The 14,516-nt window shown below is 38.9% G+C and overlaps 3 protein-coding genes across 3 annotated transcripts in view; 1 reads left to right on the top strand and 2 right to left on the bottom strand.

Annotated features, from left to right (window-relative positions):
• Window positions 1-14,516, bottom strand: part of LOC126965705 (carbohydrate sulfotransferase 3-like) — a 41,705-nt gene that overhangs the window by 22,202 nt on the left and 4,987 nt on the right. The gene's annotated exons all lie outside the window — the stretch shown is intronic.
• Window positions 1,770-4,452, top strand: LOC126965723 (uncharacterized). Its single transcript, XM_050809476.1, has 2 exons — window positions 1,770-2,185; window positions 3,606-4,452. The coding sequence occupies exons 1-2, from the start codon at window positions 2,002-2,004 to the stop codon at window positions 4,346-4,348; spliced, it is 927 nt and encodes a 308-aa protein (XP_050665433.1). The 5' UTR covers window positions 1,770-2,001; the 3' UTR covers window positions 4,349-4,452.
• On the bottom strand, window positions 2,191-4,841 carry LOC126965707 (uncharacterized). The gene is made up of 2 exons (XM_050809454.1): window positions 4,440-4,841; window positions 2,191-3,134 (listed from the first exon to the last, which is right to left on the bottom strand). The coding sequence occupies exons 1-2, from the start codon at window positions 4,733-4,735 to the stop codon at window positions 2,246-2,248; spliced, it is 1,185 nt and encodes a 394-aa protein (XP_050665411.1). The 5' UTR covers window positions 4,736-4,841; the 3' UTR covers window positions 2,191-2,245.

Below are 14,516 nucleotides of genomic sequence, written 5' to 3'. Positions count from 1 at the left end.
CTAGTTCGTCCGTCCGCAAAAGACCTGTCAAACAAACAACACTCAATTGTCTGAACTTGAATTTATTTATTAACACGGCTTTACGCGTTTACTTTACTTCCTCATCAGGTCAGGTCCTTCAACAGGGTTAGTGGAGTTTATTAGCGATAACGTCCCATCTCATACCTCTCAATCCACTCCACGGACAGCGATAAAGCATGAATAAAGTAGTGTTAAAAAAAATAAAGTTATAATGTCTCACGGAAGTTTTAATAATTTAACTCGAATCTAGGCTTGGATTTATCAAGGTCTGAGCACTGTACCGCGAAAGGTGAAGATTATGTAGCCACAGTGTTAATTATACATAAAAGATTCCCAATAACATCGCTTCAAACAAATTGCATAGATGTTTATTAGCACCGAACATTATATGAATCTTGACCCGAATATGACCATTTCAACTTATAAAGGTCATCATAATTATAATGTTTCATACTTTTTATATTATGCGGTTGACGATATTATGCCTCGGCGCTATTATGAGTAAAAAAGCCCACAAACGTTTAAAGCAGAAAGTATTACATTTTAATTTTGAATAGAGAACAAAAGAAATGGGTTTTGGCGCCACGCCAAGTACCGCCAACTGACAATCCACGGCCGACGCGAGGCGTTTAAAGAAGTGGGTACTTCTAAGAGCACAGAAAGTAGAACGCCAAAATTAATAACTGCATTCGATGAAAATAAAAAAGTCAGTAAAAATAGGAATATAGAAACTTATAATACCTACTACTACAATCGGCTAAATCGAGTTAGTAGGTCTTTTGTGGGGCGATGTATTTTGCATTTACAACAAGATCCCAGAAAATTTTCAAAACAAATGCATTACGAAATCAAAAGAATTGTTAAAAAATGTTTGTGTGGTAAATGTTACTATAACATAAAAAATGACTGTCGTAATGATACCACAGATTAGGGCCCTTAGGAGTAAGTTTTATTGTACGATATTACATTTTAAGCATATTTTTATGAAAAACAAAAGCCCGCTGAGTTTCTTGCACCCATTCTTCTCCTGAGCATTACGGGTACCTATTAGAAAAAGTATGCCTCAGACAGGTCTGTTATATAGTTTTTTGACTTTCAATAAGTGATATCATATCCAATTTTGAATAAACATATTTGAATTTGAAATAAATGAAGTTATCTACAAAATATTCGAAATCACGGCCGTATTATATTTATAACATAATCATTATGAACACGATCCTACAGATTATCAAATTTATTTCTGATGGTATTGGATTCTTTAAGTCAAGAAAGAGATCATGTGAACAAATATTTTCAGTTTTATGTTTAAATAACTTTGATGATTATATAAGATAAACACTGACTAGTAAAAAATAAGGACTCCGTGTCACCTTACATAACAGTGTAGCACCAAAACAAGCCGATCAATAGCCCTACGCACACACTTACACTACTACAGGCCGATAGGCAACCATTATGAGAATTGTCATCGTCTGTGACAGATCAGTTTGCGTCTCAATAAAATATTTTAAAAATGCCGCCGTGCGTTGTGAAAAAGTGTAAAAACAATACTTTATAAGTATTTGTGGGCATATATGATTATTTAAGGGAGAAAAAATTGTGTAACTAGTATGCCCCGATACCACACGCACACACACTAGCATAACGGTGCTTCACTTGCTAATATCACGGCGCGGAGTCCTTTTTTTTCTCGTCCGTGATGCCAATATACATTTTGTATTATGAAACAACTAAGGCTAAGTTCATATGGCCGCGCGGTACCGCGCGGAACTACGAACCGCGCGGCACAAGATCAATATAAACGATAATTATCGTCTACATTACCGCGCGGTACCGCACGCCAACGCGCGGCGCGCTCTGACCCGCGCGCAAGATCTAGAACCGCGCGCTGCCGCGCGGCCCAAGTATTTCAAACCTGTATCGACCTGTTCAGTTGATCCGCGCGCCTTGAGACGGAAAGACACATAGATCGATGCAATGAGTACCGAAGATGACATTGTGCCTATCGATTTGCTTATCGACGAAATCGAAAAAAGAGATGCGATTTGGAATCTTAACTCTAAGGATTATTCAAATAAAATATTAAAAAGAAGGTCTTGGGAAGAACTAGTTTTAATTTTTTGCAAAAATGATGATTCCGAAGAAAAAAAGAAAAATTTGGGTAAGTTGTTTTTTAATTAGTTTTATTTATTTAAAATAAGTTTTATAAAATCATCACCTATTACACCATTTTATCTTGCCAATCTAATTTACCTTCAGTAACAAAATAATTTGTGAATTTAGTTCGAATATTATCTACTTCATGGATTGCTCGTCCACTGTTAGTTGGATTCACATTAGGTAATGGCGCTGGATTGATCATATCATCCTGATTTATACCATCTCTCATCCTTACCAAGTTATGTAAAACACAAATAGCTTTGACGATATCAACAGCAAAATCTATCTTCACGTCTATTGGCCGGTGTAAGATACGCCACTTGTTACACATTATGCCAAATGTACATTCGACATACCTTCGTGCTAAAGAAAGGCGGTAGTTAAATATTTTTTTTTCTTTTGACAACATTTTACCACCATAGGGTCTCATCAAATTTTTAGTCATAGCGAAAGCCTCGTCAGCTACAATTACGTATGGTAGTTTAAATGCATCGCTCTCATTATTTGTGATAGATCTAGGCTCTGGTAAGTTCAACGAATTTTCTGAGAGTTTTTTGAATAATGACGTTTCCTTGAAAACACCCGAATCACTGTCTTTTCCGTAAGCTCCAACGTCTATCCATATGAAGCAATAGTTAGCATCACATAAAGCCATTAAAACTAATGAGAAAAAGTGTTTATAATTGTAATACATTGATCCTGATTCTGGTGGCTGTATTAAACGAACGTGTTTGCCGTCCAACGCTCCAACACAATTTGGAAAATATGCTTTATTTTCAAATTGTATAGATATTTGTGTCCAGATTTCTTTTGTTGGTGGACTCATGACCAAAGTTTTTAAATTTCTCCAAAAAACTTGGCACACTTGCTTAATTATACCCGATATCGTAGACTTGCCAATTTTATAACCATATTGTAACTCTGCAAATGAAGAACCAGTTGCTAGGTACCTGTAACATAATAGTTATTTAAGATACACGTGCATAAAGTAGATCTTTACCGAATAAGTGCTACAGTGAAAACACAAGCATAGCGAGTGTTTACAGTGTGGCACGCGAGCATAAAGTGCATATGCTCACGTGCCACGATAAATATTCCATTTCTATTCCTACTCCTATTCCTCGTCAAATTCCTATTCCCATACCTATTCCTACCCCTACTTACTCCTATTCCTACTCCTATTCCTATTCCTAATTCTATGTCTATGTCTATTTCTTTTAAGGAAATCTTTACTGAATAAGTGCTACAAAGAAAACACATTCATAGCGAGTGTTTACAGTGTGGCACGTGAGCCTAAAGTGCACAAAGTACAATTTGCATAAAGTACGAGTAGGTCATAAGGACTCTTTATGCACCCGTATCGTACAACATTTTTCAATAGTTTTGCAATGAAAACTAATAATTAATTATTTACTTTCTAGGATCGATTTTGCAAAAAAAATGGAAAAATTTACGAGATGCCTATGTAAAAGAACTTAAGAAAACAAAACATTTGAAGTCTGGTTCCTCAGCATCAACACCATCTTCATTTTCGTATTTCCAAAGATTGTCATTTCTTAAACAAGTTGTCCAGAAACGAAAAACTGACAACAGCCTTGATGTTGCGGAAGTTACAGAGAATCCTGATTTGGATAGTGCAGTTAACAGCAGCGGCGTTCAAGCTTCAACAGAAAATGTGCCCCGGAAAAAATTCAAACTTCACCCTGCCGATGAACATTTTGCAAATCTTTTACAACAAAGCATAAATACTCGAAATAATAATGCAGCAGAAAAGAAAGATGACGATGAAGATAAATTATTTTGTCTTTCATTGGTTAGGGAAATAAAAAAAGTTCCTGAAAACCGGCGTTTAAAACTGAAAATTGAAATTTATAATTTATTAGAACGATACCAAGCTACACGAGCACAGCCACTTGAAGATTTTAACTACCCGTCTACTTCATATAGCTCACAACGACCACCCAGAAACTATCATGCTTCATTTCAAAGTTCTCAATATAGCAACCCAATGCAGTACTCTGATAGAGAATCAACACAATATGGCTATACAACTAGTTCATACACTTCACCTCCCACAAGTTCATCGCAAGCAACATCACCCCCGGGTGATGTTACTTGTGACCCGTCATACGAAGATTCTCAAGAATTAGATCTGTTCAATTAAACTAAAAGTTAATTTGCCAAGAAGCCTCGCTCATAATTTCTTATTTTTTATAATTTTTACTGTGATTATGATTAATAAACAGTTAACTTACCGCAATGTTACAATGAGTTTTTCTTTTGGTGATATGCAATATCTTACAGCATTTTCACTGGATTTTAAATCATTTTCAATGAAATCGTATAAAAAATCAAAGGTTGCAACTGACATACGGAAATAATTAAAAAAAATTTCTTCATGTAACCTCAACTTAGGGTATAAGGTGACAAACAGGCTTGAAGAAAGTCTGTCACTTAATATTGGATGCACCCAGTATCGCCTTTGTCGTCTTCTGCGACGTCTCAGTCTTCTATATAAAATCCACAAGCAAATTGCCTCCTCCACGTCCATTGTATATCAATGTTAATGCCAGACTGGCGCTCGTATATACCCTGTCATGTGAACTCTCACATCGCGCGTCGGCGCGCGGTGCCGCGCGGCCATATGAACTTAGCTTAAAACGTATGGGGTTCGAACCCACGTCATCTCACGGGAACTACAGCTTATGTCTGGCGCCTTAGACTCCTCGGCCGCGGCCGGCTAGAATGCGATAGATGGACTAAAACATTCGAGGTGATGTTTAAAAGTTTCATATTAAAAATACCAATATACTTTTTATTATGAACCGAAAATTGCCGACTGAGTATGACATAAAATGAATCTTATTAGCGTGCATTTTAAGTAGCTATTTCTTTAAAGTGCGTTATTAAGTGAATGATAGCAATTGTTAATTTTCTTTCAGGGTGAGATTGACGGTGAGGGTTATATTTCACCGGGACACCACAGTACCGCAACCAGTCGCCGCTACCAACTAACGGCCGTTCCCAATATACAGTCTATCTCTTACTTGAGATAAATATCTTAACTATCGTTGACTTTTCTATCCCAATAAACTTATCAACGGTAACTCACCTTATCCGTACACGCTGTCTGTCAATGGGACGACGTATAGCTTACCAACGACAGAAGTTTGTATGGAAATTGTAATTCGCGCGTCCCAATATAAGGGGATAAGAAAGACTTATCTGGTATATTGGACAGCTTCAGATTATTGACAGCTAATTACTGACAGTAGAAGGTAGTTATTTACCTCTATCTGTCGATAATATATTGGGAACGACTGTAAATGTAAACAGCTCTATTATGAGAGTTACACACCTAGTGTCCGTTTGGTTGCGCAACCAATTTGCTGGCGCGACCAGCTAGGACGCGTCATGACTTTGGTGTCAGTATGGTGTCTAGTTTGGTAGATTACGGACACCACGGTTGCGCGACTTGTAGCGCCATCGTGGTGTCCCAGTGAAATATATTCCTTAGGGGCCCCTTCGGAACACCAATGTTGCAGTTTATTAAAATTATACACACCATAGTAAAGTTCAAAATTGTATTTTTTGTGATTATGTCGAGTACATAATGTCTTTGTCTGTCTTATATAATTGAGAGGGTATAAGGTTGGCTGTTGCCATATAGAATTAATCCCCTTGTATATTTAATAATAATAATTTGTTTGACATATCGAATAAAAATCAATTACTTATTATTATGTGAAATTATACATCGCTTCACAGATATATTACATCCAGACAACTTCTAAAGCTATGTGTCCGTTGCGCAATTGGCCGCAACCTCTCCGCAGCCAGGTGTGAACACAATCTGTTCAATCTATAACGTTTATTACGTATATCAATTTTTACATATCAATTTTCAGCAAATTACTTTATTATGTGTCAGGTTTGCCTACGAAGAATACTGAACTATTTCGGGCACATTGCTCGCAGAAGCGAAGATAGTTTCGAAAGACCGATGGTGACAGGGAAGGTAGAGGCGAAAAGACCGATAGGCCGAACTCCGAAAAGATGGCCGTATCAGATGTCCGAACATTTGGATGTCCCTTTTTTTTTTTTTTATGGAATAGGAGGACAAACGAGCGTACGGGTCACTGGTGTTAAGTGATCACCGCCGCCCACACTCTCCTGCAACACCAGAGGAATCACAAGAGCGTTGCCGGCCTTTAAGGAAGGTGTACGCGCTTTTCTTGAAGGTACCCATGTCGTATCGTCCCGGAAACACCGCACAGGGAAGCTCATTCCACAGCTTCGTGGTACGAGGAAGAAAGCTCCTTGAAAACCGCACTGTGGAGGACCGCCACACATCCAGATGGTGGGGATGATATCGTAACTTGTGGCGTGTCGTGCGAAGGTGAAATTCGGCGGCAAGAATCAGGTTGAACAGCTCTTCGGAACACTCCCCGTGATAAATGCGGTAGAAGACACACAATGAAGCGACGTCTCTACGCAACGCCAAGTGATCCAGCCGTTCACAGAGTACTGGGTCCCCGACAATTCGAGCTGCTCTGCGTTGCACGCGGTCAAATGGATCGAGCTGATACTGGGGTGCGCCAGACCAGAGATGACAGCAATACTCCATGTGAGGCCGGACCTGCGCTTTGTAGAGCGCTAGAATGTGGGCCGGCTTGAAGTATTGCCGTGCTCTATTTATGACGCCCAGTTTCTTTGAAGCCAGTTTGGCTTTGCCCTCCAGATGGCCACGGAATTGGCAATTGCTCGAGATTTCGAGACCCAGTATTCCGATACTAGGCGAGGCTTTAAGGGAAGTGTTCTCGAAGAGCGGTGATACGGCAAATGGGGTTTTTTTAGTGGTAAACGCGCAAACTTGAGTCTTCTGGGGGTTAAACTGGACAAGGTTCAACTTACCCCATTCCGCGACCTTCTCGAGAGAGGACTCGATAGAAGACACAAGTTACACCCGGCACTGGTCGACGTTTTCCCGAGAGAGACCTGCATGGCCCGTGTATACGGCATCACCAGTGCTGTCGTCTGCATAGCAATGCATGTTGGCGGTGTCCAACATATCATTGATATGCAGAAGAAACAGCGTGGGAGATAGCACACAGCCTTGGGGCACTCCAGCGTTCACGGGCTTGGGATTCGAGCAATAACCGTCGATAACGACCTGTATGCTGCGCCCAGTGAGGAAGCTGGAGGTCCACTTGCATAAGCTCTCGGGAAGCCCAAATGATGGAAGTTTTGCGAGGAGCGCCTTGTGCCATACACGATCAAAGGCCTTCGCTATATCCAGACCAACTGCCAGGCCTTCCCCCTTGCTTTCAATAGCCGCCGCCCATCTGTGTGTTAGGTATACCAGAAGATCGCCAGTCGACCGACCATGGCGAAAGCCGTACTGCCGGTCGTTGATCAACTGGTGACCCTCAAGGTATACCAAGAGCTGGCGGTTAATTATGCTCTCCATATGTCCCTGTCAATGTAGCACTGCAGCAGGTCACCGACCGTAACCGGTGGAGACGTGCTGTTGACAGTCTACGGAATCACGATCCTCAGCAGTGAAGAGACGACGAAGAAGAAGATTTTTACTTCGAAACGCACCAATGCATCGATACTGAACTAGCTCCGAAAAACTCGCTTGTCCAACATATGCAGACAACGTATTCTTCCGTATTTTGGCCACACAATGCGCAAAGGCCACGAAAGTTTGGATAAAATAATTGCGGTTGGAAATACCGAAGGAAAAAGATCGCGGGGTCGTTCTCATACAAGAGGGACCGACCAAATCAATTACTCGTAATCCAAATTCTAGATTATGGGTACAACAACGACGCCTTTTTTTGCCGTGAAGCAGTAATGTGTAAGCATTATTGTGTTTCAGTCTGAAGGGCGCCGTTGCTAGTGAAATTACTGGGCAAATGAAACTTAGCATCATATGTCTCAAGGTGACAATTATTGTAGTGCCGCTCAGAATTATTGGTTTATTTAAGAATCCTGAGCGGCACTGCATTGTAATGGGCAGGACGTATCAATTACCATAGGCTGAACGTCCTGCTGGTTTCCTCCCTTACTGTCGTAAAAAAAAGTGTGTCGTGAAAGTAGCCTCAAATCGAGGTCACGCCACAAAGGACGGCGATTATTGTATTCGAATTTGGCCAGTCTTCTCAGCTGATCAGCGCATTCTGTTTATAACCGTGTTGCTTTAGTGCTCGTTGTTTTATCAACACCATTGTTTTATTAAGCTTATTATAATTATTGATTTATTATTTAAAAACATGTTTGTCAAAGTAAAATATGTTTATGAGAATCACAGAAGCTGTGGTTATTTACTCATTATTATTGAAGGCAAGGTTGTAAGATACCTTATGAAAATAATACAATAACACAAAAAAATTATAATTCTTGGCACCCCTAAGTCTGTGAAAACGACTGAGCAGTACAATCCGAAGGTGATGAACAAAAACACGAACATTGATCGGGTCCACGAGGCGCGAAACTTAGGTTTAATAATTGACGAAAACATGCGTTTCGAAAAATATATAAGCCGAGTAATATCAACTTGTTTTTATAGACTTAAAGTTATTTACTAGATTCGGAAATATCTAAGTACAGAACTTGGAATTATGTGAAACACTTGTACTATCAAAGCTCAATTACTGTGACGTGGTGTATGGGCCAAGATTACTATACAAAACAAAATGTTCCATCTAACGAGTGCAAAATGCGTGCGCTCGATTCTGTTGGAATATTCCGCCCAGGCAGCACATTACTCCATATGGTAGGTCAAAGGAGTCTGCATTTAGCAACATTACTTTTCGGTATAGTCCATAATAAAACACCTCTTTACCTGTTTAATAAACTTGAATGGCTAGGGCAACGCAGTGCAAGTAATATAAAAACTAGATCTGCCTCGCAGATATTAGCATTGCCCCGGCATCATTCAACAGCGTTCAGGGGTAGTTTTCGATACAGAGCTAGTGTTGGAATAATTTACCGCCACCAATTAGACAATTAAAAAATATTCAAAATTTTAGATAAAAATATAAAAAAAACTATTTTACATTGATTATATAATTAATAACCTTGATATGCAATGTATCTTATAAACTAACACAATTCTGTGTATTTATTATGTATATTTAATGTTTACCAATATATTATCTATATCTAATTTTTTATACTAATGTACCTTGTGCCACCTATAATACAAGTATTATGTTTACCTACCTATAATATTTTTTTTTTGTTTTATTATGAAAAATAGAATTACAATTTATTATTATATAACAGGCCAAAAACCACAGAGGTTTGTCCGGCATGTTAGAAGAAATACTATTATCGATTACAATTACAATAAACATTAATATTGACTTATAAATACACAATTTAATAATATAGGTACAATACAAACGAAAAAATTAATGTAGGTACAACAACAACAGTACTTATTCTAGCACGGGTGAGTCGCATGGCCTGCCACCGCAATGTATTGAATTTTTGAATGACCGTCTGTTTAGATATATTAATTAGTAAACAATACTCAACTTTATAACGAATAGTTAAGTACTCAATTGCGGATAGCACATCACACTACGCACTAATCATGGCTTCGACAACGAAAGGCAACTCAAGACATAAAGTTATGACCAATATACAGTACGTTTAAAAAGAATAACTTTAATTTAGTTTTAATATTTTTTGTATTTATCTTGTTTCTTATTTCAGGATTGACTGTATTAAGTAGGCGGGGTACTAAGTATGATAATTATAATATGATTTAATGTTAATTATAATTATTTATTTATAATTATATTTATTTTCAATGGGAAAACTACAACAGCTGTTTACTCCAAATGTCACGAGGGGCTGCTGAAAACCAGTGTTGTGTTGATGTCTTCTGCACTGACCAACAATATACTGAGTCAGCTCCTTTTAGCAGGGAATCACGCGCCGCACAGTTTATTTAATTTTTTTGTTTATATTTTAATAATGTTTGTTACATTTACTTTAATTTTTTACTTTAAGATTTATACTGTAAATTCAAGGTGTGTGTTTTTATTGTTAATAAAGTGTTTCTATTCTATTCTATTCTAAAGTAAACGTTATTCTACAAAACAACGCATTATTTCGATTTTGCATACTTGCTAAGCATTTTACCTGGTATTGGGGTAAAAGGGATTATACCACACCTATGCAGTTTTAATCCATCTTGAATCATCAAAAAAATTCAAAGCCCGCAAAAAATGTACGTAAAGGACGTATCAAATGTATTTCTAAGATCCAATTTCAAATAGTTACAGTTATTCATTTATATTTATTTAACAGTTTACGATATTATATGATTGCTTTTGCTTTTAACCGTTAAATTAAATGTTGAGTAGTACCTAGCTACGGACTTTCTACATAATATATTTATATTAAATACATTTTCAATGGCTATCAACAAATTCTTAAAAAGTAAAAAAAGCAATTGTGTGATTTTATGAAAACACGGTGCTAGTGAATCTTTTCTTTACCAAAATAACATATAAGAAAGAAGAAAAAACGAATTTAATTGTATTAATACAATTAATCATCATCATATCAGCCGGAAGACGTCGGAGATGCTGGAGAAAAGCCTCCCCCAAAGATCTCCACGACAATCGGTCCTGCGCTGCCCTCATCCAATCTATTCCGGCGATCTTCACCAGAGAACATCGGCCTATCTTGTGGCCTACTAACACTGCGTCTTCCGGTACGTGGTCGCCATTCGAGGACTTTACTGCCCCACCGGCCATCTGACCGCAGGGCACATAGCTCGTATGTGCCCTGCCCACTGCCACTTCAGTTTCGCAATCGTTTGGGCTATGTTGGTGCTTTTGGTTTTCCTACGGATCTCCTCATTTCTGATTCGCTCTCGTAAGAAAACTACAAGGATAGCCCTCTGCATTGCTCGCTGACCAAGCAAGGGCTGTTTTATTAGGCCCATATGTATTATGTATTGTACATTACTTATTCATAAAATAAAAATATAATGCAATAAAAAAACTTTGAAATCTATGGGGTTCGAACCCACGTTCCTTCCCGATAACGGCAGCGTAAATCAGGCGCCCTAGACTCTTCAGCCAACCTGAATGGAGCAGTAGTTGAAATTAATGATTAAACTAATTATTAAAATAGGGGTGCTATTCCGCAGCCGGCTGGAATGAGCTTGATGACCGAAAACATACGAGGTGACGTAATAAAAGTTTTAAAATACCAATATACTTTTTATAATGTACCAAAAATTGCTGTCTGAGTATGACTTAAAATGAATCTTATTGGCGTGCACATTAAGTAGATATTTCTTTAAAATGCGATACTTAGTGAACCTTCTACACTACTAGTACTCTTGTTCTGTGATATAATGGTGCAGACAAACTTAGCGTGAACGAGAACTGCCGAGTGATTTACTACAAGATAATTTCAAGCACATTTCTAGCTTGCTATTATTGCGATGTTGTATAGATATAACCACACTATAATATCCGATAATAACAACGCATTAAGTTACTGATAAAACAACACCAATATTCAATTACGGAAACATATTGTATAAAGTGCTTCGCGTTTTTTTCTTTGGTGGACAACAGCTATCAATTAGTGAAGTATAGAATACCTATATCTATCACGGCCATGTCTTTCCCGTTTTAGTTTAAATTGTTTATTAATGGGGGTTTATTATGAAACTGAGGTCATAAATAGAGCAAGGCAGATAGAAAACGCCCACATTCTAGCCCTAACGCAGAGGCGCCAGAATGATTGGCGATCCAGTGCTCTGTGAACAGTTCAATCAGTTTTTTATGGAAAAGGAGGACAAAACAGTGTACGGGTCACTTGGTGTTATTCCCGCCGCCCATTGTTTTTGTTGTGCTGGTTTTTTTTGCAGTTCTTTTCCCAGTAGACATTAAGATTTGCCATTAACTGTGCAATAGGTAAACTCATTAGAGATCAATTTCTATTTTTTTTGACATACCCAAGTGGCACTTGTACGGGTAAAATAAATATCTTTTAATCTTTCCCCACATTCTCTTGCAACAGCTGAAGAATCACAGGAGCGTTGCCGGCTTTTTTGAAGGTACCCATGTCGTACCGTCCCGAAAACACCGCACAAGGAAGCTCATTCACAGCAGACACCGCCATACATCCAGATGGTGGGGGTGATATCTTAATTTGTGGCGTTTCGTGCGAGGATTTAATTCGGCGAATCAGCTGAAACAGCTCTTCGGAACACTCCCCGTTATAAATGCGGTAGAGACTCTATGAAGCGACGTCTCTACGCAACGCCAATTGATCCAGCCGTTCACAGAGCACTGCGTCACTTGACGACATTTCGCATTTTTTTATAATTTGTTATAATCCTTGTGTATCGCAATACCTACGGAGTAGCTAGGCACCACCGCTTCAAAAGCACTACTGTATGAAATTGTTATACTGTGGCAGTGCACGCTTTGCCGCAATATAAATGTACGCGAATGTTTGTTTTGTATTGTGTAATATTCAAAAATGGCGTACGAGTATTCAAAAGCATCGTTTTCTTAAAAAAATAGCTTTAAGCTTTATTTATAAAGCACACGAATCTTTACACAACACATCGACAGTTGATTAGAATTACGCCAGAATTCACTAACTTGTGCAAGGCTTTAAGACCGTTAAGTGGGTAAAACAGGTTCTAGGCAAATAATCCGACTAGACTAAGTAAAGCGTACTTATAATAATGTATTTTAGTATGTTGAACCATTTATACACTTGGCTAACCTATAAGATCTAGCCACAATGTCGAATAATAATTGAATGAGAAAAAATTAAACACCCGTAAGACAAACAACAACATACATAATAAACTATGTATTTGAATAATACAGTTTTTTTTATGGTGTTAAGTGATCACCGCCGCCCACATTCTCCTGCAACACCAGAGGAATCACAAGAGCGTTGCCGGCCTTTAAGGAAGGTGTACGCGCTTTTTTTGAAGGTACCAATGTCGTATCGTCCCGGAAAGACCGCACAAGGAAGCTCATTCCACAGCTTTGCAGTACGTGGAAGAAAGCTCCTTGAAAACCGCACTGTGGAGGACCGCCACACACCCAGATGGTGGGGATGATATCCTAACTTGTGGCGTGTCGTACGAAGGTGGAATTCGGCGGCAGGAATCCGGTTAAACAGCTCTTCAGAACACTCCCCGTGATAAATGCGGTAGAAGACACACAATGAAGCGACGTCTCTACGCAACGCCAAGTGATCCAGCCGTTCACAGAGCACTGGGTCCCCGACAATTCGAGCTGCTCTGCACGCGGTCAAATGGATCGAGCTGATACTGAGGTGCGCCAGACCAGAGATGACAGCAATACTCCATGTGTGGCCGGACCTGCGCTTTGTAGAGCGCTAGTATGTGGGCCGGCTTGAAGTATTGCCGTGCTCTATTAATGACGCCCAGTTTTTTTTAATTATTGTATTACAGTGTATTTTTTAAATGTATTGTTGTAGACAAAGACAGCTGACACACGACTAAGGAGAAATATGTGCTTACTTTGTCTTAAAGCACACTTTTCAATCTACGTTATCAGACTGTGAATGATGTGTCCTTAAATCTGTAGAGAACGTCATTGACTATCATTAATACAGTGGGGCGATAGCGATTTTAGCACATATTATTTCATACATGTAATGCCAGATGTATTTGATTACAGATACGGCTGTATTTCGTAGTTTTAGATAAAAATGATAACACTATTGTAGCATTCAACGCGGTTATCATGATAAAAATTAAAATACGAAGTAGTTTCCTATTTAAATGTTAGATTATTCGAGTAAGAATCTATCATCCATTCGAAAAAATATACACGCACGAGAAATACAACAGAATTTTTTAAATCATCCTTACTGAGCGTTCATCATATCGGCCGGAAGACGTCCACTGTTGGACAAAAGCCTCCCCCAAAGATGTTCAAGACGATCGGTCCTGCGCTACCCTCATCCAACGTTTTCCGGCGATCTTGCGCAGCATCATCTTATGGGGGGCCTACCAACACTGAATCTTCCGGTATGTGGTCGTCATTCCCTGCCCACTGCCACTTCAGTTTCGCAATCATTTAGCCTATGTTGGTGACTTTGTTTCTCCTACGGATCTCCTCATTTTTGATCTCGTAGGGAGACTCCGAGCATAGCCCTCTCCATTGCCCTCTGAGCGAACATGAGCTTTCTCATCAGGCCCATAGTTAGCGACCACGTCTGCATACCGTAAGTCATCACTGGCAACACACACTGGTTGAAAAACTTTGTCTTCAAAGGTTTTCAGTTATTGAGCCTTG

The sequence above is a fragment of the Leptidea sinapis genome, chromosome 8 (assembly GCF_905404315.1).
Source record: "Leptidea sinapis chromosome 8, ilLepSina1.1, whole genome shotgun sequence".
NCBI lineage: Eukaryota > Metazoa > Arthropoda > Insecta > Lepidoptera > Pieridae > Leptidea > Leptidea sinapis.
The sequence above is the reverse complement of the archived record's forward strand: the minus strand, read 5'-3'. Positions and strand labels throughout refer to the sequence as shown.